This window comes from Urocitellus parryii, chromosome 10 (assembly GCF_045843805.1).
Source record: "Urocitellus parryii isolate mUroPar1 chromosome 10, mUroPar1.hap1, whole genome shotgun sequence".
NCBI classification, from domain to species: Eukaryota; Metazoa; Chordata; class Mammalia; order Rodentia; family Sciuridae; genus Urocitellus; species Urocitellus parryii.
Genome location: NC_135540.1, coordinates 6,465,006 through 6,492,381, shown reverse-complemented (window position 1 = coordinate 6,492,381; position 27,376 = coordinate 6,465,006). Strand labels below are relative to the sequence as shown.

General features: G+C 37.8%; 1 protein-coding gene across 1 annotated transcript in view; it reads right to left on the bottom strand.

Annotated features, from left to right (window-relative positions):
• Window positions 1-27,376, bottom strand: part of Intu (inturned planar cell polarity protein) — a 91,532-nt gene that overhangs the window by 34,680 nt on the left and 29,476 nt on the right. Inside the window, exons 3-6 of the mRNA XM_026390918.2 lie at window positions 23,511-23,596; window positions 13,583-13,786; window positions 9,402-9,520; window positions 6,395-6,484 (exon numbers count right to left, since the gene is read on the bottom strand). Coding sequence (XP_026246703.2) covers window positions 6,395-6,484; window positions 9,402-9,520; window positions 13,583-13,786; window positions 23,511-23,596 — 499 coding nt within the window. The remainder of the gene's footprint in view (window positions 1-6,394; window positions 6,485-9,401; window positions 9,521-13,582; window positions 13,787-23,510; window positions 23,597-27,376) is intronic.

The following is a 27,376-nucleotide window of genomic DNA, read 5'->3' as shown; positions in this document are numbered from 1 at the left end:
CATAATGTAACCCTCTTTAGAGTTCAGTCTCTGTATCTATGAAATGGGGCCAATAATCACTAAGTCCTTCTCAGGTTGATTTTGAGGATTAAATGAAACAATTAATGAATCAATGTAGTTAGCATAACACCTGGGGCAAGAGAAAGAAATGGAAAATTCTTTTTTTTTCTAATTCACTTTTTTTTTATTGTTGGTTGTTCAAAACATTACATAGTTCTTGACATATCATATTTCACACTTTGATTCAAGTGGGTTATGAACTCCCATTTTTACCCTATATACAGATTGCAGCATCACATCAGTTACACATCCACTGTTTTACATATTGCTATACTAGTGTCTGTTGTATTCTGCTGCCTTTCCTATCCTCTACTATCCCCCATCCCCTCCCCTCCCATCTTCTCTCTCTACCCCCTCTACTGTAATTCATTTCTCCCCCTTGTTTTTTTCCCCCTTTCCCCTCACTTCCTCTTGTATGTAACTTTGTATAACCATGAGGGTCTCCTTCCATTTCCATGCTATTTCCCTTCTCTTCCCATTTCCCTCCCGCCTCTCACCCCTGTTTAATGTTAATCTTCTTTTCATGCTCTTCCTCCCAACTCTGTTCTTAGTTACTCTCCTTATATCAAAGAAAACATTTGGCATTTGTTTTTTAGGGATTGGCTAACTTCACTTAGCATAATCTGTTCTAATGCCATCCATTTCCCTGCAAATTCTATGATTTTGTCATTTTTTAATGCAGAGTAGTACTCCACTGTGTATAAATGCCACATTTTTTTATCCATTCATCTATTGAAGGGCATCTAAGTTGGTTCCACAGTCTTGCTATTGTGAATTGTGCTGCTATGAATATCGATGTAGCAGTGTCCCTGTAGCATGCCCTTTTTAGGTCTTTAGGGAATAGACCGAGAAGGGGAATAGCTGGGTCAAATGGTGTTTCCATCCCCAGCTTTCCAAGAAATCTCCATACTGCTTTCCAAATTGGCTGCACCAATTTGCAGTCCCACCAGCAATGTACAAGTGTGCCCTTTTCCCCACATCCTCGCCAGCACTTGTTGTTGTTTTGACTTCATAATGGCTGCCAATCTTACTGGAGTGAGATGGTATCTTAGGGTTGTTTTGATTTGCATTTCTCTGACTGCCAGAGATGGTGAGCATTTTTTCATGTACTTATTGATTGATTGTATGTCCTCTTCTGAGAAGTGTCTGTTCAGGTCCTTGGCCCATTTGTTGATTGGGTTATTCATTTTCTTATTGTTTAATTTTTTGAGTTCTTTGTATACTCTGGATATTAGGGCCGTATCTGAAGAGTGAGGAGTAAAGATTTGTTCCCAGGATGTAGGCTCCCTATTTACCTCTCTTATTGTTTCTTTTGCTGAGAAAAAAACTTTTTAGTTTGAGTAAGTCCCATTTGTTGATTCTAGTTATTAACTCTTGTGCTATGGGTGTCCTATTGAGGAATTTGGAGCCCGACCCCACAGTATGTAGATCATAGCCAACTTTTTCTTCTATCAGATGCCGTGTCTCTGATTTGATATCAAGCTCCTTGATCCATTTTGAGTTGACTTTTGTATATGGCAAGAGAAAGGGATTCAGTTTCATTTTGTTGCATATGGATTTCCAGTTTTCCCAGCACCATTTGTTGAAGATGCTATCCTTCCTCCATTGCATGCTTTTAGCCCCTTTAGTTGTAGTTTTGTGGATTGGTTTCTGTGTCCTCTATTCTGTACCATTGGTCCACCCGCCTGTTTTGGTACCAGTACCATGCTGTTTTTGTTACTATTGCTCTCTAGTATAGTTTGAGGTCTGGTATCGCTATACCGCCTGATTCACACTTCCTGCTTAGAGTTGTTTTTGCTGTTCTGGGTCTTTTATTTTTCCATATGAATTTCATAATTGCTTTATCTATTTCTACAAGAAATGCCGTTGGGATTTTGATTGGCATTGCATTAAACCTATAGAGAACTTTTGGTAATATCGCCATTTTGATGATGTTAGTTCTGCCTATCCATGAACAGGGTATATTTTTCCATCTTCTAAGATCTTCTTCTATTTCTCTCTTTAGGGTTCTGTAGTTTTCATTGTATAAGTCTTTCACCTCTTTTGTTAGGTTGATTCCCAAGTATTTTATTTTTTTTTGAGGATATTGTGAATGGAGTGTTTGTCCTCATTTCCATTTCAGAGGATTTGTCGCTGATATACAGGAATGCCTTTGATTTATGTGTGTTGATTTTATATCCTGCCACTTTGCTGAATTCATTTATTAGCTCTAATAGTTTCTTTGTAGACCCTTTTGGGTCTGTTAGATACAGTATCATATCTGAAATTCATTTGGAAGAATAAAAGACCCAAAATAGCCAAAGCAATTCTAAGCCAAAAAAGCAATGCTGGAGGCACCATAATCTCTGACTTCAAATTATACTACAGAGCTATAGTAACAAAAACAGTATGTACTGGCGTAAAAATAGACATAGAGACCAACAGAACATAACTGAAGATCCACAGACAAACACATACAGATAGAGTCATCTGATCCTTGACAAAGGTGCCAAAAACATACAATGGAGAAAAGACAGACTTTTTAACAGATGGTGCTAGGAAAACTGGTTATCCACATGTAGAAGAATGAAAATAGACCCTTTCCTATCACCCTGAACAAAAATCAACTCAAAATGGATCACAGACCTAGGAATTACATACTATGCGGCTTCTAGGAGAAGACATAGGTTCAACACTCAAGCTTTTTTTTGTTTTTATATATACCTTTATTTATTAATTTTTATGTGGTGCTGAGGATTGAACCCAGGGCCTCACACATGCTAGGCAAGTGCTCTACCACTGAGCCACAACCCCAGGCCAACACTCCAGCTTTTAGGCAAAAGCGACGACTTTCTCAACAGGACCCTGAAAGCTCAGTAAACAATGCCAAGAGTTAATGGGGGAAGGAGGCATCAATTTAAAAAGCTTCTGTACAGCCAAGTAAACAATTAGGAACATGAAGAGAGAACCTATAAAATGGGAGAAAATCTTTGCTAGTTACTCTTCTGACAGAAGATTAATATCTAGAGTATATAAAGAACTCAAAAAACTTTATATGAAAAAAATCAAATAACCCAATTAATAAATGGGCCAACAAATTAAACAGACATTGCTCAAAAGAAGAAATACAAATGACCAACAAATGTATGAAACAATGTTCAACATCATTAGCCATTAGGAAAATTCAAATCAAAACTACACTGAGGTTTCAACTACTTCACCTCACTCCCATCAGAATGACAGCCATCAAGAATACAAACAATGATAAACACTGGGGAGGATATGGAGAAAAAGGAATACTTTCACACTGTTGGTGAGACTGTGAAGTAGTACCACCACCACGGAAACCATTATGGAGGTTCCTCAAAAGGATAGGAATGGAACTACTGTGTGACCCAGCTCACTACTTCTTTATCCTAGAGCATCAAGTCATCCCACTGCAGTGACACATGCACTCCCATGTTTAGAGCAGCACAATTCACAACAGCCAAACTGTGGAACCAGCCTAGGTGAATATCGATAGAGGAATGGATCAAGAAAATGTGGTACTTATACACAATGGAGTTTTACTGAGCTCGAAGAAAAAGGAAATTATGTGATCTGCAGGAAAATGGATGGAACTAGAGATGACCATGTTAAGTGAAATAATTCAAACCCAGAAGGTCAAGGAAGGCATTTTTTTCTCTCACAAGCGGAAGCTAGAGAGGAAAAAGGAAAAGAGAGGCGGGGTGGGGGTCGATCTCATGAAAATCAAAGAGAGATGAGTAGGGGAAAGGGACCAAGGGGTGGGAGATGCAAAGACCGGGGAAAGTGCTGGGAAGTGATACTGGCCAAGTTATATTGTTATATTGTATACTACGTGCATGTACCAATATGTAACAAAAATCCTATCAGTATGTAACAACTATAATACACAAGAATAAAATGGGGAAATAAAAAGTGCTGTCATCTAGTGTGTATGTCAAAGTACTATTATCCTTTCCTGTTAAAGAATCTGAACTCCACATTTATGATACATTGTCTCTCTTTCTGTCCCAAACTAAAGTCACCTTCAAAACACAATCATTTTGAAATTGTTTACTGCAGCCAACTCTTGAGTTCCTACATGATGGTAAAACAGACCATCAAGAAGTGAAGATCATATCCTCAAGAAGTGAAGATCAATTCCTCTCCTTGAGTATGAGCTGGATTTAGTAAATTCTAACAAATAGCATGTGGCTGAAATAACAGAGTGTCACTTGTAAGACTCGGCTATAAAGTATGACAGTCTACCCCCTTTTCTCTTTTGAACCACTTGCTTTGTGGGAAGCCTGCTGATGTGCTCTGAAGACACACAAGTAGCTCTATGCAGGGGTCCATGTGGCAAGGAATTAAGGCCTCCTGACAATGGCCATGGGTGACAGCCACCTCAGAAACAGATTCTCAGTTCCAGGTAAGCCTTCAGATGACTCTCCCTCCCCAACACTCAACTGCAACCTTGAGAGAGACCCTGAGCTAGAACCACCCACCATGTTGCTCCTAAAGTGTTGTTATCTCAACCATTATAAGACAATAAATGATCACTATTTGGGTTTGAATTATCACTAAGTTTTGTGGGCTTTGGTTTTTTTGGTCCTGGAGAATCAAACCCAGGGCCTTGTGCATACCAAGCAAGAGGTCTACTGCTGAGCCATATCCTCAGCCCAAAATTACTTTCACATTTTTTTGGATACTGTTACAGAGCGACAATTAATGTTCAGTTATATGTGAAAGAAATCTGGTTAACATAGTCATTAGTAACAGAAAACAATCTGTTTTGTTACTAATGACTTGTCAGGATAATGTACTTTTTGGTCTATCTTTTTCTTTCTTGGGAAGCTTAAACCCTAGAGAAACAATAAAGGAAATTTTATCTAAATTTATATCACTCGCATACTCTAGTATTTATTTTAATATTTGACCGCTATTTGGAAGACCACATGCCATGGTTCTGTGGACCCAAGGGGAATACTGTGTTTCACAGTTCCATAAAGGTTGCCCAAACATTTCTAAAGTTTAGGTGAGAATTTAAATTATAGGTTTTAAAAATCACTGAACAGATCAGTTTCATGCACGTATGACTTTGTTCAAATGAACCTGTATGTATAACTATAATGATCTAATTAAAAAATAAAAATAGGGATAATGTTTCAGCCCTTGGATGGTTACTACCAAGTGAAGTCCTCTCTGTGGAGTGCCAGATAACAATCAGTGGCATTCAGTAGGTATTCAGTTTTTTCTGTGTGTTAGCTGCATATAAATTTGAATCTTAGCTTTCTGTGTTTAATAAACAAATCTCAATGTTAAAAAAGAATCACTGAACAGGAATATACAACCATTCTAACAGTAGTTTAAATCGATCTCCTTGGGGCTGCTCTCCATGTTGTACTCTGTTTCCTGCTTGGTTTCTGATTTCTATGACATTACAGCGTCAGTGTAGTAAAATTCAGACAGACCCTTATTCAATTTCCAATTCTGCCTCTTGCTAACTATATAACCTGTGGCAAATTATTTAATCCTCTCTTGGTTCTAGTTTCCTCATCTGTAAAATGGAGTCAGCAATCACTAGTGTATCTGGAGTTGATTTTGAAGGTTAAATGAGATTCATAAATGTAAAGGGATCTAATGCAGTCCCTGAGCTAGTGGCCATTTCATTATAAATGTCAATACTATTTTTATTTTGAACTACTAATATGAGATATATTTCAAAACACTTGCAAAAAAATTAAGAAAAAGGGGCTGGGGTTGTGGATCAGTGGTGGAGCGCTTGCCTAGCATATGTGAGGAACTGGGTTCAAGCCTCAGCACCACATAAAAATAAAGGCATTGTGTCCATCTACAACTAAAAAAGTTTAAAAAAAAAAAAAATTACGAGGGAAGCTACGATAAAAGAAGACTATGGTAAAAGAAACAGCAATAGAGAAGTCATTCTTTTGTCAGAGAATTCAACATTAGGGTAAAACACCCTCCTGCTGTCCTTTAATTCTTCAAATTCTTCAACAGTTAAAAAAAATTGAAAACATGCCAAATCCAAACCACAGTACTGGCAAAAGATTGAGCAGAGGATCAGATCATCTCTCGGCCAACTCTGTACTGGCCACAATGAAGGGAAGTGTCCTGAGCACCCGGCTTTACTAACTGGTCCAGGTGGGTCTCCATGGCACCTTTCTATAGTGTTCACACTGGATGCAGACAACCATCTCACTAAGGAACATACCTTTAAAGCATAAAAATGTTTAAGCAGCTTACAGTTTGACAAAAATGTCAATTTTAATGAAACAGGTTTTGTTAATTTTTTTTAGAAATAATTTTAATGTAAACAAAAATGTCAACTTACTCTTCAGCAGGCAAGCCAATTAACATCAACTTGTCAGATTGTTTCAAATAAGCCACATGAATTTGTTTTCCATTTAAAAGGAGGGATGAGCTAAGAAAAATAAATTTAAAATAAAGTTAGAATATTTTTAAATGTCATAAATTTATAAAAAGCACCCATAAAAAATTACATATGGTATGATTTAAGAACTGAACACTCAATAAGCAAATTTCTTGGCATATACCTAACTGCCACACAGAAAAGGCAAGGAATTATATGACGACAAAATGCATTCTAAACTATTTTAAAAACAGAAACAGAAACAACCCAACAAATTCTAGGCCAAAAAAAGTAGACTCAGCATTTTTAAAAAGCTGAAATTCTTTTGTTAACACAAGTGACTATGCACAACTTTTTTCAAAAGAAAGCCATCCATCCCCGTTGGTCAATTTAATAAAGCTCTTGTGACTGCCTATTCATGAGCATGATTTGCTAAAGATAATACAAAGAAAGGAAAGCAGACATGATCCCAGCTTAGAAGATGATAATTCAATAGGAAACACAGACTATAAATAAGTAACAAAAACATATATCAGGTTTAAACTTGTTCTCAAGGAAACTTTTGGGGTGATATTCACTGTGGTAGTGGTTTAGTGATCTCTGTAACTGCCAGAATTGATAAAACTGAATATATTACACATGTACAGTTTATTGTACTTCAATTGTTTCACAAAGCTAAAAAAAATTAAATGTGTTCTCAAAAGAGATGTGATAATAACTATGGAAATACAGAGAACAGAGTGTGTGGGAGATTTTTAAAAAATACTGTTAGTTGTATATGGACACAATACCTTTATTTTGTATATTTAGTTTTTTTTATATGGTGCTGGAGATTGTACCCAGTGCCTCACGCATGCTAGGCAAGCGCCCTACCTCTGAGCCACAACCCCAGCCCAAGTGTGTGGAATTTTAAATATGAATTATTAAACAGATTTTTTATCCCAAAAGAACATCATTTTTGTTTTCAAATAAAGTTTTAAAATAAATATACTTTTGCACAAATATCAGACTTATGGTCATATTAATATTACTAGAATTTAAAGATTGTTAAGGAACCACCAAAATAATAATTTTCCTATTCGCTTCCTCAAAAAAGTTTTTCTAACTGTATTTACTACTTTCTGCATTTTAACTCCACACCTAATTATTAATAACAAGATCTAACTATTAATTAAAATGACATTTATCCTATACAATCAAGGGGAAAGCAAATCTACATGGAGTCCACCCCAAACAAACTTTCTTTATAAATGAGGACTTTACCATGAAACATTATGCTAAATGAAAAGAAGTCAGTCACTAGAAACCACACATCATATGATTGCAATCAAATGACAAGTCTGGAATAGGGAAATCCTGAGGGATAGAAAGCAGATTAGCCTAGGGCTTGGCTTGGGGAAGACAGGCTGATTATAAAGGAAATGGGGTTTCTTTCTTTTTTGGGAGGGGCGTGTAACCAGGGATTGAACCCAGGGGCACTTACACTAAGCCACATACTCAACCCATTTTTATTTTTTATTTTGAGATAAGGCCTCACTAAATTGCTGAAGCTGGCTTTGGACTTGTGATCCTCCCATGTCAGCCTCCAGAGCTGCTGGGATTAGAGGTGTGTGCCACCACACCTGGCATAAAGTTTCTTTTTGAAGCAATTAAAATGTTCTAAAATTGACCTTAGTGATGGCCGCACACATCTGTCAATGCACTTGAAACCACTTACCCATGTGCACTTTTTAAATGGCTGAAATATATTGTTTATGAACAATAGCTCAATAGAGGTGGTTTCAAAAAAAAAAAAAAAAAAACGGGCTAAGGAAGTAGCTCAGTTGTATAGCACTTGCCTAGAAAGCCTTGGGTTCAAACCCAGCAGGGCAAAAATAAAAATAAAAACAGTCCTGCAGTATGTTTTTATGAATGTGAATTTATATATTAAATGGAGCCTTGGGTAATACTGTCCTGAAGATGGAACTATATATATCATACCTAAACTCAGAGAGTCAAACATGAATTTGATTTAGGAAAATAAGGACATTCATTCTTCTTCCTATTGTCCTATAGATCCTACCTCTTATAAAATCATAGAAGCATCACTGTACCAGAAGACGGGAAATGAAGTTAAAGCCTAGAAAATCTAACTTGGTGTTTTATCATTAATATGAGGAACCTTAAAACTTGAAATAAAATTTCTTTTTACACTCTAAAATTTTTATAATATTAAGGAAGAAAAAGTGTTTGTAATATTTAATTTATTATGAGAAAAAAAAATTCAAAGATTTTGAGCTTTCTCATCTCAAAGGCCCTGGCATTTCAGTCAGGACTTGATAAATCAAAGTGGAATAGCTCTGTAACTGACTATGTTTTACACACACACACACACACACATGTATGTGTGTGTGTGTGTGTGTGTGTATATATATACATATATATATATATATGTGTGTGTGTGTGTATACATATAAAATTATTTGGCATTAGACTTGCTTATCCATCACTGAATAAACCTCACAGATGACAATTTTCCTGAATATTCCTCTTAAAGTATTCTGTATTTTTATATTGTTGTTTTAAGAATAGATTGTTTTCTAATTATATGAAAAATTCAGTGTTCTGAAAGGCACTGCCTAGCAAGTTACCCATCGAGATAAAAAATGAAGCCTAGACTCATAATAATGCCATGTTTAAAAGACATGACCTTTATGAAGAAACACAGGTCATTAGCCCAACTCCATCATTAAAGTATGAAACACCTAGATCCAACTATACTGGAAACCTACACTCTAAATTTAATAGATGGCTGGTGGAAAGAATTTGGATGAAACCAAATTCTTCAGACATCCTATCCTATATATCAGTATAGGTATCTATCTTATAGATAAAAGTATATTTGTATGATAGATAAATTTAGCATTTTGTTAGAATCGAAGAAAAGAACTTGAAAGAAATGTAGTTAAAGCTAAATAAAAAATTTTACCTAGTAACCTGTGTCCCAGTTACATTTTCCAGCATGTCACAGAGTGTGAGAAAAATTCCTCTCACACTTTTAAGCTTCTGAGATGCTTCAGACATTGGATAGTGATAAAGAATTTCCTGCTGTTAAATGAAAGGAAACAGAAATGATAACCCTCCTGAATTTCCAGCCATTATTTTTGTCATGGATAGTTCAGACTTTGTATTAAGAACAAAACAAAAAAGAATTCTGACTTCAGGGTGAGTTTTATTCAAACACAAGGAGAGAAGTATGCTTGGAATTTGAACACATTAACTAGCATTTGAAAATTGGTTAGAGATTGCCAATTGCTCATGGTACCAAAATATATACTAGGATACTGATTATTAAAATTATAGTTAATTTAATTTCAAAATGTTTTAAATTTTAATCTTAACAGTAATTTCTAATACTAATATTTTATTGTATTTCATTGCACAGACATTTCCATCTTCCAGAGTTATACAGCTACACACACCACATACAACTTTTAGGAGTCCTTAAATGAAGTGCCTTTCATATTGCCTTTTAAAAGATCATCTTTATCCATTTTGGTAAAATTATTAAATATTTATTTAAAATCAATAAAAATCTGCAATTAAGCTTACAAAATAAGAATAGAAAATGAAATTAAAGTCATACACACAGAAAAAAATCATGATATTATAAAATCCTATTTGTCATAAATTTGAAAGGGTTTGCATACCACAAATTAATATTAATTCAAACATTAAAAGAGAGCACATTTTGTTCTACATTATGGGAAATACTAATCTATAAGATAAATCACAAAATGCTTAATAATTTTCTATTTTTAAGCAGAGCATGTTTCCAGGAAAAAAAAAATAGCTTTTACAAAATAAAACAGCATAGTTCAAAATCAGGCTGTGCACTGTGCTAACACTTTTTAAAACATGAAGAGATGAACCCTTTTGTTTCTCACTTTTGCGCTTTTAAGGAAACAACTATATTTCTCACAAGACTAATTAAAAGCAGGCAAAATAAAAATTTCTAGATAGAAACCATGGGGAACTCAGACTAATTTCTAGTTACTATTTAATGACTACATCCATAAATTTAATATGGCCACAGTTGAAAACCTGAACTCCTTAAATATCTACCTTTTTTTCCTTGGTTCTCCATCTCTGTAAAGAGTATTAAACAACTTGATCTGGTCTCTTTATACAAGCAATATGACACTGTGTCCAAGGCAATTTTTAAATTATGACAAATAAATCAGGATAAATTTGGACATTTCTGCTTTTGTTTCTTACTAAGCACAAAATACTTCAATATATGCAAATTGTTATGAGATATGTTGGCCAAATACACTCTGCCTCACAGTTCAAAAATTTTGCAATATTTTTCAGTGTAAAAACAGTTACCAACCACTACGTTATCTCTAAAAATTAAGTCAAACATTGATTAAGATCTACTGTTATGTGCACTTGATAAGTTTAAACCTTGGCCAATGAATACTTTAATTGCATTTAGATAAAAATACTAAACATTGTTTTAAACAAATAGTCTTTGATTAGTTTTTGAAATCTCTCAGTTTATAGTCTTTATTCTCCAAGTCTTGAAGAAAAAAAGTTTTTTATCACACATGTAACTCACAAAAAAACCAAAATGACCCTTTGACATTTCACTGTAAAATATACTAGTTAAAAAAGGTCAATTGAGAGCCTCCATTCTGGTTTTACACACTCAGTAGGAAAGCCCTGGCAAGCTCTACAGTTCCTCACCAATTTAATTAGCTGTATTTTATGCAATTTCTAGTAGCATGCATTTGCAGCAACTTCCACTCTGTTCAGTATGAATAAAAAGCCTCTCCTAATTACAGTGTTGATACAGGGCTGGCAGCAGACAGACCTGTTCATTTGTGAAACATCTACACACTTTCCCAGGAAAAGAAAGGCGAGGACAACAAAAGGTCTTAGCAGTCTCCCACTACAAAATGACCTGGAGAGACTCAGGATACAATTATTCCTGAAATTTGCTGGGGGTTTTATATAACAAATGCTTAAATGCCTCACTTGTTTTAAAGATATAAGGAGCCAATAATATAAGAAATTAGAATTACTAACTCCAACTCTCTATGTATTTTTCAGAAAATAGAAAATTGCAAAAATATGAATGAATATCTTCTTTGCCACTTCAAATATTAAATTCTAACATAAGAAGCAACACAGAGAACTATATCTCTTGGAATAAATGGCTTTGGCATTGAAAATGTCACTTCTATTTGGTGCATTATGGTAAAGTAAATGCTTTCAGAGACTCTCATTTTGTAAAACCAGATGCTGGGGCAAAACACGCTTGCTGAATTGCTTGCATGCAAGAAAACAGAGGTTCCCAAGGGCCTCTCCCACATTCTTCCAACATTCCCTTTCACTGCAAAGCAAGCAGGGCCTTAGAAGTACTGAATTCAGGGCAATAGGCCACAACAGGGTTGTCCTGAGGACTGATGTCCACAGGAGCTTTAATCAAAACACTGAGCCCTGGGCTAGCAGCAAGGTAGATGAGCTGATCTGAGGGCCACGACTTTAAGCAGAGACCTCAAGGAAGGCTGAAGTGCTCGAGGCTGGTGGCAGAAGCCTAAGAAGCAAGTTCTCCCTGAAGGAAAGTATTCCCACTTTAGAACCACAGGATTCACAAGATAAAAGCGAGCAAAGATGTAAGGTTTAGATCCTAATGTTTACCGTTAATGGTTGAATCCTAATGTCTCCCAAAGATCCATAATACCAGCCTGTGGCATTACTGTAGGGTGGCAAAACCCTGAATCATGAAGAAGTTAAAAAACCTGACAAGAACAATAATGAGCAAAGAGATTACATCAGTAATAAAAAGTATACCATCAAAGAAACGTCCAGGACTTGATGGCTCATAAGTGAATTCTACCAACTTTTTAATGAAGAATACTATGGTTTTCTTAAAAAGAAAAAAATGAAGAGGCGGGTCCTTCCAAACTCATCCTATGAGGCCAGCATTACCCTGATAACTAAAAACACAAGGAAAAATAAGAAGAAAACTATAGGCCAATAAACATTTAAATATAAGATTCAAAGCTATGAAACTACTAAGAGAAAACAGGAGAAATGTCTTGGAACATTAGGCTGAGCCAAGATCTTTTTTTTTTTTTTTTTAAACAAGGCCCCAAACAAAAGACACTGAAAGCAAAAATTGACAAATGGAACTACATCAAACTACTAAGCTTCTGCACAGCAAAGGAAACCATCAACACGACTATGAGACAACCTATAGGATGGAAGAAAAGATCTGCAAACTAAACATCTGACAAGGGGTTAATATCCAGAATCTATAAGGACTCAATTTACTAGCAAAAGACAGAAAAAAAAGTCCAAAAAAATGTGTTCAAGAAACACTGAGAAATGAATTTTAAAAATATAAGCCAGGCATGCTGGCACATGCCTGTATCCCAGTGGGTCAGGAGGCTGAGGCAGGAGGATCATGAGTTCAAAGCCAGCCTCAGCCAACTTAGTGAGGCCCTGGGCAATTCAGCGAGACCCTGTCTTGAAATAAAAATATAAAAAGGGCTGGAGATGGGCTCAGTGATTAAGTGCCCCTGGGTTCAATCCCCGCTACATACGTGTGTGTGTGTGTGTGTGTGTGTGTGTGTGTGTGTAAAAGACACCAAAACTATTTACAAACTATGAAAAAAATGTTAGCACTACCTGTACCCAGCAGGAAGGAAGGACAATGCCTGAAAAAGGCACCAGGAACTCTCTGGGGTGATGGAGATGCCCCGTGTCATAGGGAGTGTGATACTGCTTACACAGTGCACAGATGTGTGGAAACTTCTGAAACTGCACACTTGAAGTTGTTTAAATTTGTTATATATAGGTAATTTCTCAATAAAGCTGACAAAAAAAATAGGTCCTTAGCTTCTAGAAGTACTGCAACAACACCTTCTCCTTTCACCTTTTCTTACTGCTTGAAATAACTGAATAGTCGATTCATTTTTATTTTAAAAACGTGTAGTGTGAGATATTCATGTATACAGGAATATAAAGTACACAGTTTTAAATAATAATAATAATAAAACACAGTTAATTCCCTGTAGTTTCTTCTTCAAATAAAAAATGCTCATTTACTAGGAAGACCGTAAAAGGTCCTTCTCCCCCTGCTACGTCCAAGTCACTCACCTCTTCCTTCGAGATCTCCGAGTCCAGCTGCAGCGTGAGGTACATGATGATGTGAGGCGAGTTCACCATATTCTGCGGGATGCTCCCAGCCTCTTCTCCCCACAGCAGTTTGACTAAATCATTTGTGTTAGACTGTGCCTTCTTCTTTCTTAGTTGGTTTGTTTCCTTTTTTACAGCATACGCATTTTCAAATGTCAGTTTCACCTTTAAAAATTAAAACAAGGTGTTGGTTTTCAACAAGGCAAAATTAGCTGCATTTTCCCCAAAGAAGGTGAGCTGCACACACGCTCGCGAGCGTGAGTTCACTGTGGCTAGATCACCCAGGCAAGGTCCTGATGGCAGGGCTGTGTGTTCTCTCAGCATCTCCAGCTCCAGCTCCTTGCACACGGCCTGACACAAACAACCACAGGTGTTTACTGAGTGAGGAAGGATACAATGCTCTGCACAAACATCCATTAACTTAAACTTAATCGGTGACCACACAAACATAAAGATTGTGAAAAAACAGAAATCAGACGCTGTGACGGTGCAGAGGGCAACAGCACCCTGCGACTGCGGAAGGCCCAGCCACCTGAGGAGGAGGAGGGGAGGGATTCAGGATGGAAAGTGGCCTGGCTCAGCCAGTCGGCTCTCCACTCAAACACGCTTCTCTCAGACATCCTTGGGGGTCCGTTAAAACAAAGGCTAAGAAGGTAAAAAGCCGTCACCACGCTGGACCTTGGAACATGGCCCTATAAAGATTATCTGTCAATTTTATCAAGACACTTCATTCCGTGGCTTGTTATCCAGATTGCTAAGAATCCAGAATGTGGCCATTTTCGAGCTGTTAAAAGGTGGCTTCCACTCCTCAATGTTTCCTTGAAACGCTGGCCCAGGATAACCCTCTCATTTCGAGGCCACCCCAGTGTGTATCTTGACTAAAAAGTCAATTGTGTGTAATGAGGACATCATCACAAGCTATGTAAGTACAAGGTAAGTATCTACGGACATTCTAATGATGACAATCAATAAAGTTTAAAATTTAAACATCAAAGTCCGATAATATTTTTTAAATAAAGTTAAACTTTTAAAGGAAAAGGACAAATTCTTGTTTAAGAACAAAGAAAACTAATCAATATTTAAAAGCAGATAAAATTGTTTGCAGTAAGGTATATTTGGGATAGAATATTTATTAATAAAGTAATAATTCCTATTTTAATAAATTTATTGCAAGAGATAACATTTTCAAAGTCAACCTAAAAAGGCATGATGAATTCTACCATTACACTCTCCTTTTTTAAAAATATTTTTTTAGTTATAGATGGAAACAATACCTTTATTTTATTAATTTATTTTTATGTGGTGCTAAGGATCGAACCCAGTGCCTCGCACACGCAGTTATGAGCACCCTACCACTGAGCCCCAGCCCCAGCCCCAGCCCTACAGTCACTCTTTTAAAAATGAGCTTTATATATTTTCATCAAAAATGTTAAGCACACTTTAAAAAAAAAAACACTCAAAACCCTACCTGCTCATCTAACTGTTACCAGTATTACACCATAAATCTTTCTTGATGAATAAATCTTCCAAAATAAAAAGGACAGATGCTCCCGTTTTGTTGGCTAGGAGTGACTGCTTATGGTTGTATCCAATTTTTCTTATCTGTAGCTCATGGTGGCATTTCAGAAGCACAAGATTTCTTTGTCTGCCTAAGTGGACTAAGTTAAACACACATCTCTTCTGAGTCTCAGGCTTTATTTTATAAATAAGTTGCTTTTGTTTGGGGGCGGGTGGGGGGCACCCTACCACTGAGCCGCACTGCTAGCTACATCACTAGGTCTTTAGTTTGGATCTTAAATATGCCCCAAAGGTCCATGTGGCTAAAGCCTTGGTCCCCAGCAGGGGGAAACCAGAAGGCAATGGAAACCTCCAGAGTGGGCTCAGTAAGAGGTCTTTACACAATGGGGCATGCCCTCTAAGTGGTCTGTGGGAGCTGGTACTTTCCTCTCTCTCTTTTTTGCTCCTTGCCATGAAACAAGCAGTTTTACTCCATCACTCGCTGCCCCTTACTGCCATCTGGCACTCCCAAAGAGGCCTAAAAATAATAGGTTCACCTTTTCAATCATGAACTAGAATGTCTAAAACTGTGAGCCAAAATGAACCTTTTTTCTTTTTAAGTTGATTATCTCAAGTATTTGTAACAGTGATGTTAAGCTAACTAACACAGAAGTAGAAAATAAGAGACACTGAGTCTCAATTCATCCATATGTATATATTCAGAAAAAAGATGAAGTTATGAAGACCAATAGTCAGTAATGATTTTTATACTAAGTAGCAGGAGAGAAGTTCTTCATGAAACGTTTCTGAGGCATGATAGTCATGTTTCTTTACAAGACATTCAATGTAATTTTAAATGGAAAAGATCAACATTTACTAATTTTTCGTTTTCTATAAACCTGATTTTAAAAAATAAACCTTTTGTATCTGAACAGTATATTTAAAAAGGCCAAATAAAAAATTAGAATATTTCTGGGAAAAGATATGAATAAAAATATAAAAAATTAGAGACCCCCAAGTGGGAACAATCTAGGGTTGTCTTTCAATGAAAATTGACACAGGCTGAAGTGAGAGTTGAAAAGATGCCACTTTTAAATGGGTATAAAAAAGAATATTTGGGTGGGGTCTTGACCTCATGGGCTACAGGTCAGCACAGTATGGCCTGAGGGACTAGGTCCTGAAGGTGGCACCTCTCTAGCGGGGACAGCATCAACAGTGGTGAGCAGGAGGGAAGGGACAGAGAAGGCTCAGGACTCCAGCAGGGAGGGGTCTTCCCAGCTTAGTCCTGTGGAAGGAGGGGTTAAAAGACAGCATGCATCTCACCAAAAATAACAAAAGGGAGTTTGATCGTAGACTTAAAACTTCACTAATTTTACTTCAGGCAGCAGCAACAACCTGAAATGTAAGACTGGTTTGCTACGCTTGGTTAAAATGACACATGCACTTGAAAAGTCACTTTCCTGCTGTCCGTTGGCAAACAATCTCACTTCTTTTCTGTGGTACAAGGACCTTTTCCCCTCACCATGACAAAAGCCAAACAAAACACAGGTCAGTATTTTAAACTCCATAACATAAAAATAATCATACTTTAGAAAGTCATTTAAAAGCTCACATGTAAAGTAGATTGTAAATGTAGAGAAACCTGGGTGCCTTCATAAAAGGGCAAAGGTGAGACAGCCAAATTAAGAGTTAAGTGCTACATTTTAAAAGGGGTTGATATATATAAATATTAAGAACGTGTTTTATGTGGAAAAACCTTGTTAACTAACATAAGTTAGGTTATTGGAAGCTTTGCTTCTCCGCAGACTTTGGGCTGTGACACGGTCCCGGCACCTCCTGTCTCCTTATTTGTGCAGTCTGCCCTTCCCTCCTCCATCCCTCCAGCTGAGGTGAGGATGTGCCTTCCTCAGGTCCGACCACACCTCCCTACCATCGTGGCTGCCAAGGTCTCGCTGCTGAGCCACCCCCTCTCTTATTTCAGCCCACCCTCCTTAGAGTCCCCCAGCCTCTACCACGCAGAGGACAGATGCTCTCAGCTCTGGCCAGCGTCCTCTCTGCAGGAGACCAGGGAGGCTCTGGGATATGAAACCGCCCCACCTCCCATTCTTTCTCCTATCTGGGCTGCTCTCCACGTGACTCATCCTCTCCTCAGGGCTGAAAAGGGGCAGATGCTTTCTATATTCCTTAGTCAAAATTCTCAAGGAACCAAATCTGATTGGCTCAGGAAATTATCTGTCCTCCACGTTATGATATTTTAAAACTTAAAAACTTAAAAACTTAATCCTTAAGTATGTATCTCCTCAGGTTATTATCCTGCATAATCACAATATAATTTATCACTTAAGAAATTTAGCATGTTCCCTAGTCCAAAAATCTGAAATCTAAAAATGCTCCAAAATTCCAGACATTTTGAGCACCAACAAAATGTTTCAAAAGTTCTGGGGCCTTTAGGATATTCAGATTAGAGATGTTCAACTAGTAAAGTCTATGCAAAAATTCCAAAATCTGAAAAAAATCCAAAATGTGAAACACTTCTGGTCCCAGCATTTTTGGTAAGAGGCACTCAACCTGCACCACTATCTAATAAAATCCATGTTTCCCAAACTGTCCTAACACAGCTGCTCCTCACTACAATCCAGTCAGTCAGGGATCACCTACTGCATTTGGCTGAAGGTCACCTGGTCTGACTTAGCCTAAGACAGTTCTCCAGACTTTTTTGTGTTTCATGGTGTTAGCATTTGTGTTTGTGTGGGTGTGGGAGGGGGAGGAATCAAATCCAGGGATTTGCATTTGCTCAACATGCTCTACCCCTGATAATAATGTTTTATTATTATTTTTTTTTAATCTTAATGTTTTTTAAACTGTTTTGGATATTTTAAAACTTGACTTTAAAAGAAATGATTGGGCTTTTGACACCTCGTAAGTACACAGGCTTTGCCTCTGGATTTCCTTCTAGTATTCTGAATCTATTTACAACAACAGAAACTATTTAAAAAGCAAGCACAGAACAGTAGAGTTGGAACTGGGCTCAAAGACTACCCTCTCAAATCCCCTGTGGCCACACATGAGGAAACTGAAACCCAGAAGCATTTGGAAACTTGTTCTGGGTGAGGTCTTAAATGGAGGTCTGACCTCCTTTCCCTTGGCAGCTCTTCTTTCACACTGCTCTAAAAAAGTTTCCAGACCATCTTTCGCTCTTTTTACGTTTAAAACATTATTCTTATATATTTCCAGATTTAAATGTAAGAAAGTTTCCTATGGCATTCCCTATAAACAAGCATTCTTCCTTCTTAGTGCTTGAATAACTGTCTCACAAATGCCACAGATACAAACCAGGTAAAATGGCTTTTGGGGGACACATCCGCCTTAACCTGTCCTGACCCATGTTATGGTTTCAATATGAGGTATCCCCAAAAAGCTCATGTGTGAGGCAATGCAAGAAAGTTTAGAGGAAATGACTGGGTTATGAGAACCTGAACCTAATCAGAGCATTAACCCCCTGACAGGGAGTGAATGGTAGTAACTGTAGGTAGTAGGGTGTGGCTGGAAGAGGGGGTCAGTGGAGGGGCATGCCTGTCGGGTGTACACCTTGTTCCTGGTGAGCAGAGGTCTCTCTCTGCCATGTCCTGAGCTGCTTTCCTTCAACTCATTCATTCACCCTGATGTTCCACCTCGTCTCCAGCCTAGAGCACTGGAGTTGGCCATCTGTGGACTGAGATCTCTGAAAATGTGAGCACCAAATAAACTTTCCTCTTCTAAAATCGTTCTTGTCAGGTCTTTTGGTTACAGCAGTGAAAAAGCTGACTAAAACACCCAGCAAGAACAAAGGGATCCAGACATCAAGACCTACACAGGTCAGTGTGAAATGGGAGGACCTTGCTCTGGGTCAGTTCGAGTTTCAGTTATTTATACATAACCTTGGGTAAATCATTAGAACTCTAAAATGCTTTTTCCTCACACTTAAAACAGTAATGTGGATAACTAGAATCTCGTAGGTTTGTTACGGTTTATATCTTAAGTATCAGAAAACAGGTACCAGGAAGTGGGGTCATTACTGTGACTGCACTTGATGATGTCATTGGAATTGGTTTACAGGAGAAATTTGGAAAAGTGTGGAGAAGCAAGCTAGAGAAAACTTAAAGCACTGTAAGCAGAGCTTAGAGAGCAATTTTAGTGTGGGCTGAGAAGATCAAAATTCTAATAGAAATGTAAAAAGTCAAAGTCAGGCTCATCAGGTTTCAGATGGAAATGAGAGTCTATTGGGACTTGAACTAGGGGCCAACTGTGTTACATTCTTAGGGGAAAAGCCTGTCTACGTTTTATCCATACACTGAGACTTTGTGGGAGGCTGAGTTTAAAGGTGATGGATTAATTAATCTGGTGGAGAAAATTTCAAGGCAGAACAGAATTCAGACTATGGCATGGGCATTACTGGTTAACTTTATCCAGCTTACAGTGAGAACTGAGAGCAAAAAACAGAAGAGAAAGATCTGAAAACCTTGCAGTTTGGCCAGAAAGGAACATGTTTAAAGCTGCATCCAAGGAGGGTGTGAGGATTAAGGTCATTAAAAAGCAGCCAAGTGCTTTGCTCTGGACAACTGAAAAGATGCCTGGAGAGAATCTCAGGAATTGGCACCACGGAGGGCCAACACTTGCCTTTGAGAAGAAAGCCACGGGGCACCCCACTCACACAGGGCCCCGCAGGGAATGGTTTCCAGGCTGTTCAGCCAGCCTAACACTCAGGGACTGCTGCAGCCGTGGTTCAAGGGGCCCATGGAGAGGTCACGCAGGTGGCAGACCTTGCTGTTTTCCATGAGATGCTGAATTTGCAGGCATGCAGAGTGTAAGAGTTATGGGGTCATGGAGGTTTCCACCAAGATTTCAAAGGATGTCCTGGGAGGTCAAGAGGTATGTGGAAGTGTTGGAATCTCTGCAAGTAGCCCCTGAAAGGACTATGCCCAGTAAAGCAGTGAGACTGAAGCTGGAGTATAGTAGACCAGGAAGTGAGAGATTCCAGGAATGTGCTACGCCTTCCAAGGGAAGTTGCATGCAGCAAGCAGAATCAGCCCCAGAGAATGGCTGTGCGGGCTGCAGTCAGCAAGGCTGCAGGAATGGTGCAGCCCAAGCCTTCTGGAGTCTTCGAGGTACCACATATGACTCAGACGCCAGTCATGGAGCTACAGGATTTAATGTTTGCTCTGGTCCAATTCCTCCTCATTATTTTCTCACTCTTTTAGGAATAGGAATGGCTATCCTGTGCCACTGCGATTGTAAAATCTTTGAAGAGACTCACAGCTGAGTTTGCCTTGAGTCTCAGAGGAGACTTCAGACTTGGACTTTTGAGTAATGCCGGAATAGCTAAAACTTTGGGGACTCCTGAAGATGGACTAAGTGGATTTTGCATTGAGATGGACATGAGCCTTTGGGTCCAAGTATGGAATGCTATGGTTTGTATCTTAAATGTCTGCCAAAAGCCCATGTGTGCTGGGCATGGTGGCGCACGCCTATAATCCCAGCAGCTTGGGAGGCTGAGGCAGGAGGATCACAGGTTCAAAGCCAGCTTCAGCAATGGTGAGGTGTTAAGCGACCCTGTTTATAAATAAAATACAAAATAGGACTGGGGATGTGGCTCAGTGGTCAAGTGCCCCTGAGTTAAATACCGGGTTCAAAAAAAAAAAAAAAAAAAGCCCATATGCACGTCTATAGCACTATCTGAAGGTGGCGGAACTTTTAGGAGGTGGGGCCCGAGTGGAGGACGTTAGGTCACTGATGGGTATGCTTGAAAGGGAGACTGGGACTCTGGTTCCTTCCTCTCTGTTTTCTTAAGTTATCATGAGATGAGAAACTTTGCTCCACAATCCATTCCCTGCCATGGTGTTCTACTTCACAATAGGCCCCAAAACAAGAGAGTCAAGTGACCTACTACAGACTGAAAGTATGAACCAAACAAATGTTTTCTCCTGTTAAGCTGATTTTCTCAGGTATTCAGTCACAGTGAGGGAAAGCCGAGAGGAAATGATATAAGCAAAGCACCTGACATATGGCCCACACCCAGGCACACTCATTCCTTCCCTATCCCACTCCTGTCTCCAGGAATTCCTAGTTTACATGGCCTTGGGGAAATGGCCGGTAGTGAAGAGCTTACAATTTACCCTCCCTTTAACATTAACAAAGAAAGAAAAATGTGGTCTGCTAATTAAATATGGTTTCTAGTTAAAGGGATTTAAACTATCTTTTATATAGTTATTAAAGATACATTGCCCTCAGCCAGGCGTGGTGGTGCTCAGCTGTAATCCCAGCAGCTCAGGAGGCTGAGGTAGGAGGATTATGAGTTCAAAGCCAGCCTTAGCAAAAGTGATGCACTAAGCAACTCAGTGAGACCTTGTCTCTACATAAAATACAAAATAGGGCTAGGGATGTGGCTCAGTGGTTAAACGCTCCTAGGTTCAATCCCTGGTACCCCCTTCCAAAAACAGATACATTGCCCTATATAGAGATATTTGGTTTTGATAAAGACACAGTTATAATACCAATTTTTCCAGTAAAACAAATAAGTGTTTACATGTAGGAGGAAATACTAGAATGAAATACTTCAAAATATAAATAGGTATCTTGACATAGTGGGTTTCTAAGTGATTTTTCCCTTACTATTTTGAATTTTCCAAAATTTCTATTATGAAAATTCTACTTTCATAATAAAAAGTTATATTTTTCTAAAATAATAAAAATATTTCAATAATACATAGTTATCATGGAATTATATCCTGAAGTTGTGTATCATGAAAAGGCGATGGTATGATGTAATACAGCATAGTCTACAATAAGCCTAACTAAGTCAGTTTTCCTACGTCTTCAAAACAATTGCTATTTCTTCATGTTGGCATCAGACGTGGCACTTGAGAGCCATGTGGTGTAAAACATATGTCTTTAAACTCAGAACAACACATAATGCAGCAAGATGCTCATGGTATAAGAGGCAAACTGAACAAATAGATACCTACTGCATAGTCAATGAGGATGTATTAATTGTGGGTACAATTAATCAAAAATATTCAAATCATTACTTCTTTCCTTTTTTTTGCCAAGTATACATAAATGAATTTGTAATTGTTAATTAAATATAAAGTAATTCTGCATAAACATGATGTGGTTCAGCTCTGGCAATATTGGCAACCTACCTGCAACTGACACAGGCAAGGAAGAGGGGCCTCAGGCAGAGCTGACACAGGGACACTTTATCTGGGGGAAGTCGTTACAATGTGACAGTTCTTCATTACTGATGGGTAGTTAGCTGCTGTCTCTCCCCCTAGTACCCTAGTACCTCCAACCGCCCAAGGATCTCCTTAGACCTAACCCCTTATCCTAGTCGCTGGTGTCCACCTGAGAGTCAATATCTCCAACGCACCCTATCTCCACCTATGTCTTCTAACCACTCCACTCGCTACTGTCATGGCTACCATGGTCATTTCAATACTTTCGCCTCACATTTCTAAAGAGCTGAATTTACAGAGCATCTCTGTCAGTCTGCACAAGTACCTGAAAGCACATGTGTGTTTAAGAGAAGGAAGCAGGCATGAGGGAAATCTTACAAGAAATTTCCTCACAGGCTTATTTCAGAATCTCGAAACACATACACGTAAGGTTCTGATCCCTCAAGGATTTTGTTCTTCTACCTAACCAATCCCCAAACCACTTAACCCTCTCACTGCCTGGCAGATCCTCTAACCTAGCTGAATACATTGTCTTCTCCACCTCCCAAGAAAGACGGAAAGTGAATTTCTGATCCTAATGAGAACAAAGAGTTCCTGAAAAGGAGGTACAGCACTTCCAAAATACATTTAATATCCTAAAATGCCATCTGTGATCAAAAATGTAAGTTTAGAATACTGAAGTGAGTTAGCATAAAATAAATTTATTTTTATCTACAAGGAGTAAAAAATAATTCATTAAGTAGTTTAACAAATTTTACCAAAAAATAGAAATTCAAAAAATAACATAATTTGTTTTTAAAATAAAACAGTATTAAAAATCTTCTTATAGCAATAGTGAATTTAATAAGTCAGAGAATAAAAAATTCCATGACTATTGAAAATGGCTCTTCTAGGAACTAGAATGTCATCAGCACATATGTTAGTTATAATGGCAAGTTGGTAATTATGTTTTTATTATTGTTGCTGTTGCTTTATTTAGAATGAGTTTTATTTATAGCTATTTTTCTCCCTTTTCAGAACAATACCCCTAAGTTAAACATGTTACCAAGAACTACAATGTGTTAAATATCCAAGTATAAATGTAACTAATCCATTATATATGACAATTTTCAGAATCCTAAAAAAGAATATGGTACAAGATACATTTCTATAGCTCACTATAAGAAAAAGAATGTCCAAACCTGCATAGGTCCAGGAATGCAAGATAGAACTCTCTCTATGTTCTCAGAGGTCACATCAACATCATTCACAGCAATAAGGACATCACCTATAAAGGGAATAACAATAAAAGATAGTTGTGTGAGCAAACAAAAACCAAAGAGATGCAGATCGGAAACATTAAAAAGTGGCTATCCTGACTTCCTCAAAGTAAAATAGAAAACTCTGTACACACACTCAGAGATTGTCCAAGATTGTACAGCGTCTGGAACAGAGTTAGTGCCCAACTCTACTATTACTTACAATGCCACCCAATATTGTGTCATAACTACATACAAGCTATGAATATTTATAGGGATAAACATTCCCATTCTTAGGACATGTAAGATTTCTAGCATAAACAAGTACTACACTTAACAAAATTGAATCTAACCACTTAGTCCCACAGTTTAAAAAAAAATTACTGAAATTTTAATTAAATCCATGTGGTAGGTTGTAACTCAATGTGCTCTGACCTTTGTTGCTGTTACTGATGTGTCAACAAACATTTCTTTGCTTCAAAAGGTTCTGACTATATCAAAATATATGTATCAGTAAAAACCTGCTTTCCCATGGCTTTTCTTTAAATATATACGTCTTCAAATTTGATAATAAAGATTAAGGTTAGAATGAAAATTTACTTTCAGAACATTTTTCAGGTAATGTCAAAACACTAATAAGCTGTGTTGGTGGAAATATAAATATACCTATTGTTTTTTCCCATTATTCCAAAATATATCATTAGCAAATAGACCAAATAACTCACACGCATCCATTCATTTAGAAAGCATTTCTTGAGAACCTACTATGGGCAAGGTATAATCAGTGTGGATAGAAATCAGGAAAAAAACAAAATGTCCACACTCCTGAAGCTATTCTTTGGGGAAGATGGGTAATAAACATGTACACAGGTAAAATAGTGTAGGTGGACAGTTCTCTATGGGTCTCACATTTCTGGACATTCTGCAAGCAAAGGCACTGAGTCTCACATTGTAGTTCTGGACTATCTTTTCAAAGATGTTTATAGAACAAGCAGCCTGGATGACAGAGACAGTGCTTCCCTCTTGAGCAGAGGCTGAGTTCGTTCACTACACGGTATATAAAAACAATTTCTTGTCACTATCCCATTATTCATAAAATTATTCCTTACAAGAGGCTGGTGTTCCCCAAGTTCAAAGTTCCTCCACTTAATGCAAACTGCTACTAGGCATCACCTGGCCCTTGTTAGGGCTGGGAAGTAGAAGACAATGCTGACATTTTATGTACCACTGTTCCTCTCCTTGATGCTCTATCATACAGGAGGGTTGAGGGTAGAGTGAGGGGGACGAGCTCAGCTACCTGTGAAGGTTTACGAAGACCTGCATTAGATGCTCAAGCAAATAACCCAGTTCAGAGTGCCAACCTTGGGTACCGAGTATGATGTGATGTACTGTGATGGTCAACCACTGCAGCACTTTGGGCAACCTGGGAATGGTTCTTAAAAAATCCCTGCAGACCAAAATAAACTTCAAACTAAAAGCAACACGCCCCTCTAGTTGCTCTGAAGTAAGAGACTATATCAATTATTTACAGCTGTATTTTTTTTTTTAAAGAAAAGACATAGGGGCTGGGGATTTAGCTCAGTTGGTAAAGCACTGAGCTAAATCATGCACAAGGCCCTGGGTTCAATACACAGCACCACAAAAAATAAATAAGGCATGATAAACATTGAATGTTGATATATTCACTTTTAGAGCAAAGTGGAGTTTGGGCATCTACAGACTATGCCATCCTCAGGACCCTTAAGACAGTGAGGCCCTTTTAAATTTGGTACTCCAAACTAAAAGACCACTGAGTGAAATCCCATGCAACTTATTTTTTTTGGGGGGGGGCGGGTACCAGAGATTAAATTCAGGAGCACTTGACCACAGAGCCACATCCCCAGCCCTATTTTTTATTTTACTTAGAGACAGGATCTTGCTGAGTTGCTTAGCACCTCACTCTTGCTGAGGCTGGCTTTGAACTCGTGATCCTCCTGCCTTAGCCTTCCAAGCAGCTGGGACTACCGGCATGCGCCACCAAGCTCAGACCATATGACTTTTTCCTCCCAACTTTAATGAATATATTTTGATAGTTGAGTGTTCTAAGGAGTATTTTCATGTAGAGCAAACCTCTCTAAAAATAGGAGACATGTATCATCAGAAAGTTATAGGGAAATAAATTTAAAAAGCAAGTGAAGTATAACTAATATTTTAAATGTTTAATAGAATGATTTCCCATTCTATAAAGGAAGTATTATGCTGACTTCTCATTCTCCCAGATATGTGTTTTCTGTTAGTTCTCCAGAGCACTTGTGTGAAGTGACTCACAAGGCGGGCTTCCTGGACACCGTCCATCGCTGCAGCAGGCAGCACGCGTCCAGGGAAGCTTCCTCAACAACACACAGTGCTCACCTGTTCTGTCCCATTTCAAAGGCTAAACGGAAATGAACTGGGGATTATTAGTGGGTAGAAATCAGAAGAAAGTTTATGAAAGGATACATTCAAGAATCAAATAAAATAGAAAATGTGAAATCAGTTAATCATAGTCTTAAATTAATTCCTCATTATAAATAAAGTTAACTATTTGGACAAATGTATTGATTTCTCAGCATGTACTTAACAACTAATGTAACATGGAAGAAGCATAAATAGCTATGAAAAAATATATGCAAAAATTTGTTTACTGCTGTATTAAAACTATATATAAACTGAATATACAGCTTTATGCAGCTTAAGAAATTACAATTTATGATATATTCCAAAATAGAAGATTTTTACATGCTTCCAATACAAAGAAAGAAGGTATGTTTGATGTAATGGACATGCTAATTGCCCTGATTTGATCATTTTATATTGCTTGCATGTGTTGAAATACCACATTGTATCACATGAATAAGTTAATAAAGAAAGACACTATTTTGGGGGGAAAATTGTTATACACAAATGTAGGGCAAAGAAAGCGTAATACATCAAAATGTTGCCTTTGGAGATGAGCTTTTTTCTTTTATGTTAACTTTACATTCTAAACTGTCTACAATGAACATATGTTATTGCTATTATAATGAGGAAAAAATTAAAGCTCATATTTTACTAAAAAAAAAAAAAAAATCCTCCACTGTGGTGGGTGTAATGAACCCGGCTCCAAGATGTTCATGTTCTGATGCCTGAAATCTGGGAATATGTTAACTCACACAGCAAAAGGGACTTTGCAGATGTAATTAAATCAAGAGATTTGGAGATTATCCTGGATTATCTGAGAAGTCCTAATGTAATAACAGGGTCTTTTAGCAGAGGCAGAAGTGTCAGAGCAGAGAGACTGGAAGATGATATGCTGCTGGCTTTGTAGATAGGGGAAGGGATCACAAGACAAGGAGTGCAAGTACCTCAGAGAGGTGACCAAGAAAAGGGATTCGCATCTGGAGCCTCCAAAAGGAAATCAGCCTTGTGGACACTTTGGTTTTAGTGTGGGAAGACCCATTTTTAGATCTGTATTTACAGAACTGCAAGATAATACATCTGTATTGTTTTAAAACACTGATTTGTGGTAATTTGCCATAATAGCAACAGAAAATGAATGTATCCATCTAACAAAACAAAGCAATTTTTGCTGAGTAGCAAATAAGAGTCAGGGATCATGAATGGTCAAGAAGAAAGATATGATACTCACAGAACATTTGCAGCATAGTAGGGAAAAGTACATTCGTTTTGTTAGAAGGAGGCATTTATATACCAAAAGATTGGGAAATATGGATCTGTGGTAGTGGCTCAGTAGTAGAGCACCTGCCTAGCATATGTGAGGCACTAAGTTCAATTCTCAGCACTACATATAA